General features: G+C 31.8%; 1 protein-coding gene across 1 annotated transcript; it reads left to right on the forward strand.

Annotated features, from left to right (window-relative positions):
- LOC102584939 (uncharacterized) lies at positions 1–3,099 on the forward strand. Its single transcript, XM_015305595.1, has 3 exons — positions 1–182; positions 1,899–2,029; positions 2,506–3,099. Exons 1-3 carry the CDS (start codon positions 136–138, stop codon positions 2,694–2,696), a joined length of 369 nt encoding a protein of 122 aa, XP_015161081.1. The 5' UTR covers positions 1–135; the 3' UTR covers positions 2,697–3,099.
- The last annotated feature ends 576 nt before the right edge of the window (positions 3,100–3,675 follow it).

Here is a 3,675-nt window from a genome sequence, read left to right on the forward strand (position 1 = left end):
CTCTTTTGATATCTTGTTTAGTGTAGCTTTTGTTGACTGTCTCTATCGATTGTGTACGTGTTTTGTTCTTAACAATAACTTGATGCAGGTACAAAGGCATTTTACAGTGGTTGTTAAAGAGTAAAAAGGATTTTTATGCTGATTTTGAGTGTTTTTGACCGCCTCAATTTGTTAACTTACAGGTAAAGCAATGTGTCGTCTTATTTTCAGTTGTTTTGATAAAAGAAGGGGTTATACCTGATGATGCACTTGACTCTCTAATTCTTACAGAGTCTAATAAAGAAATTTTGGTATTGTAATTCATCTCTTGATTCATATTATTAGTATGATTATTGCAGTTAGTAAAATAGTAGTTTTCATATCGTCTTGCTTTTATGATTTTGTTTTATAAGCCTTACATTTCCCTCTTTATCTGAATATTCTGTCATGTTGATCCTGACGTCTGAAAGAGGCCTTCGAGCCTTACATGTTTAATTTAAAAAAAAAAAAGGAATCCTGAGTCTGAAATAGTACTAAATCTATATTAGACACTAATGCAACTAATAACATGTAAAGCTGAGGGCTGGGTTAGAGCATGATTTTGTGACAATTGAAGGTAGTTGGCTGTACTATTGAACTTGGTAATTGGTTAGAATAATGCTTAGTTTGTATTTGATGTTAAACTTTGGCCCTTTGAATGAAGATGCATTTGTCCCAATCCCCCAATTCAGATTGGAACTGGTAACATGAGAATTTTAAGTCCTTTGCTCGCTCTTTCATGGTTGACACCTGTTAACAAGCATGGAGCTTCTGGTCATGCCCATTTTGTTTTTCTTAAGTTACTCCCATTCTTATTTCTCTATCTCTCTCTCTCTCTCATACATAAAAAAAAATAATCATTTTTTCCTTTTTGTGGGCCTCTAAATTTCATCAGTTTCTTCATCTGCTGAACATTTTTAGAGTTGCTATATTTTTCTATCTTGGTGTAGTCCCTCAATTTATTGTTTCCCCATTTAAGTTGGTTGGTTTGTCTTGAGAAAAAGTTTAATAGGTGAAATTATCAATTTTTCAGGAAGGATGTTAAATGCATTGATTGCAATCAAATTTGTTTTTTTGTTTGTTTTGTTGTTAGTCTTTATATTAAATTGCTTATTTTAAGGACGACAGAGTATTGTTACAACTAAAAAGGGAAAATGAAGGGTTGAACTGGGCTATTTTGAGGAGAACTAATATGATATCATGGATCTTTGGGAGCTTTCAGGTTCTCGAGCATGTTTACTGCAATTTTAATTTGGCAATGGTGCCAACTCGATGTTTATAATCTTGAGCTATAAGTTGTGAAATTCGGATAATATTTAGCAGTATTAATCACTAACTTAAGTTGTGAAAAACAAAGCCCGAGGAATAGTCACTAAACTCCAGTTTTGGTAATGAGCACTTGATGGAGTTGCATATTGATCATCATAGATCCGACTTCCTATAAACCTTGCAAAGTGCTCTACTATCTTTTGATTCTATATATGATTGTTCCTTTGAATGTATCATTCAACTATTTTTTGTAATGTAGGAATTCTTTAACCACTTGATTTTACCGGTATGCTACCATCAAAACAAATTATATGCGTGACAACATGTAGAGGTAGCTTCTCTTTTTATCATTTTGAGAAATCTAGATGAAGTATGTTCTGGTCTATTTGATTAGTGAGAAGATGTACTTGAAATGTTGCCCCTGCTCTTCTTTTTGAAAATGTATGTCCATGACCATGATGAGGGTGTGAAGAACTTAGCATCTGTTTATCCAAACAAATAATTTTATGTAGTTCCTTTTACTGGAATCTATAATGCCATGTAAATGTGATTCAATGCTCAATGTTTTTTGAGAAACGTAGGATCTAATCGAATGTTTCTTTGTTTTGAAGGATATTAAGCTCTTATGTACTCAATGTACCTATCAGAAAGAAAATATCACACATTTTGACAAAGGAAGAGAATCAGTTAGAGAATGCATTGTCTTATTTGTCATTGTTCAGGAGAATACATAACAAGAATGGTACTCTACTTTTAGGAAAATTTTGCTGGATAGATTTAAAAAATTCACCTAAAATAAGAAAATGAAGGAAACTGATTGCTTCCATATGTGGAAGGCAGTGTTCATTAACATTCTTACATATTTGTAATTTTTTTGCACTTATAATGGCTTGGCTTCTTAAATTACTTGTCAAATATGTGTTTTTTTTTTTTTGGTTTCCGCCCACATTAGAGCTCTGACTAAATTCGGATCGCACAGTGCAGGGCCCATTCGGGGGTGGCGCTCCCAACAGGATTTTCTTCATACCCAGGGCTCTATAAGTTCAGTTTTTTTAAAAAAAAATCCAATGTCACTACTGTTTTATTGTTTGTAATAGCCAATTTTGTGTTGCTTCTTCTTTTTCTGCATACATCCAATTATTTTTCAATTTTCTCAAAAACGATGTATAAGGTTCAGTTAAAGAGAGGGCGAATTCACTCTTAATTCTAAATGTTCAGGTATGAAGTTTCGCACTCCATCATTCCCTCTTTCAAGTAAACAATGGAGAGAGGTAGAAGGCATAGAAGTGTCAAGAGAAATGGTTACGGCAAGGCTGGGCTTAATTCATTTGGATTTTTTGGTTGGCATAAAATCAGCAGTGATATCATTGCTTCAATTTACTCAACTGGATTCTTATCAAGTTAAATGAGTGATGATATGTATAATTCAGAACATAAAACATGTTCTCTTGCAAGCACCAAATCTACATTCACTGAAGTCATGCACACAATTAAATGAGCGAAGGGATAAACAATTGACTGTGAAAGTTGGTTTGCTATGTTATGTTGTATGGTTGGATTGTACAAGAAAGACTGATGTACCAGCTTTCTAGAGAGAGAAGTCTGAGTTGATCTAGCTAAGAAGCTCGAGGAATTTGGAAGACCTATGTAGTAAAAGTTGCTGGGAAGCACAACAAGACACTACTATTTGGCTTGTACCACTTGTGCATAATTTTTTTTAAAAGATTTGTATGTCTTTCACTTATATGATTTCCACTCGCGTCAATTATACCAATCATATAAGCTTATGCAGTTTTAACTGTATGTTTTTCATATGCAAAGCATTAACTACATGAAATGTTAAGTCCGGTACGGGCTATGCCTATCTAGTATATATATATATATATGTCAAGTGTTAAATGGTCAGAAAATTTAAAAAATATAATATTTTTTTCATTTTTTAATTAAAAGGTATTAAAATTAAAAGGTTAAAAATATTTTAAAAAGTAAAATATCATTATGGCTAAATTCTGGCCAAAAAGATTTTTTCTATATATAATAGGAGAGGTGATGGCCTACATGTCAGCGCCACAATTAACATAAATATATTCTTACGGATTTCTGTCAGAAAACGTTAGAGATTTTCAAAAAAAAATTAAACATACACGTGTCATCTTCTAATTATTCATTCATTTTAACATTTAAAATGATAAATTATTATAACAAATATTAACACGTGTCAGCATTTGCATTATATAATTTGACATTTCAACTTCTGATTTTTAAAAAACTTAAATAAATTTATTAAAGGAAGTATTTAATATGCACGTGTCAAATCTAGATCAATTAATCACTAATTTAACATTTAAAATAAAAATTAATTAAAATATATTAACATGTGTCAACATT

Source organism: Solanum tuberosum, unplaced genomic scaffold, assembly GCF_000226075.1.
Source record: "Solanum tuberosum cultivar DM 1-3 516 R44 unplaced genomic scaffold, SolTub_3.0 scf00841, whole genome shotgun sequence".
NCBI classification, from domain to species: Eukaryota; Viridiplantae; Streptophyta; class Magnoliopsida; order Solanales; family Solanaceae; genus Solanum; species Solanum tuberosum.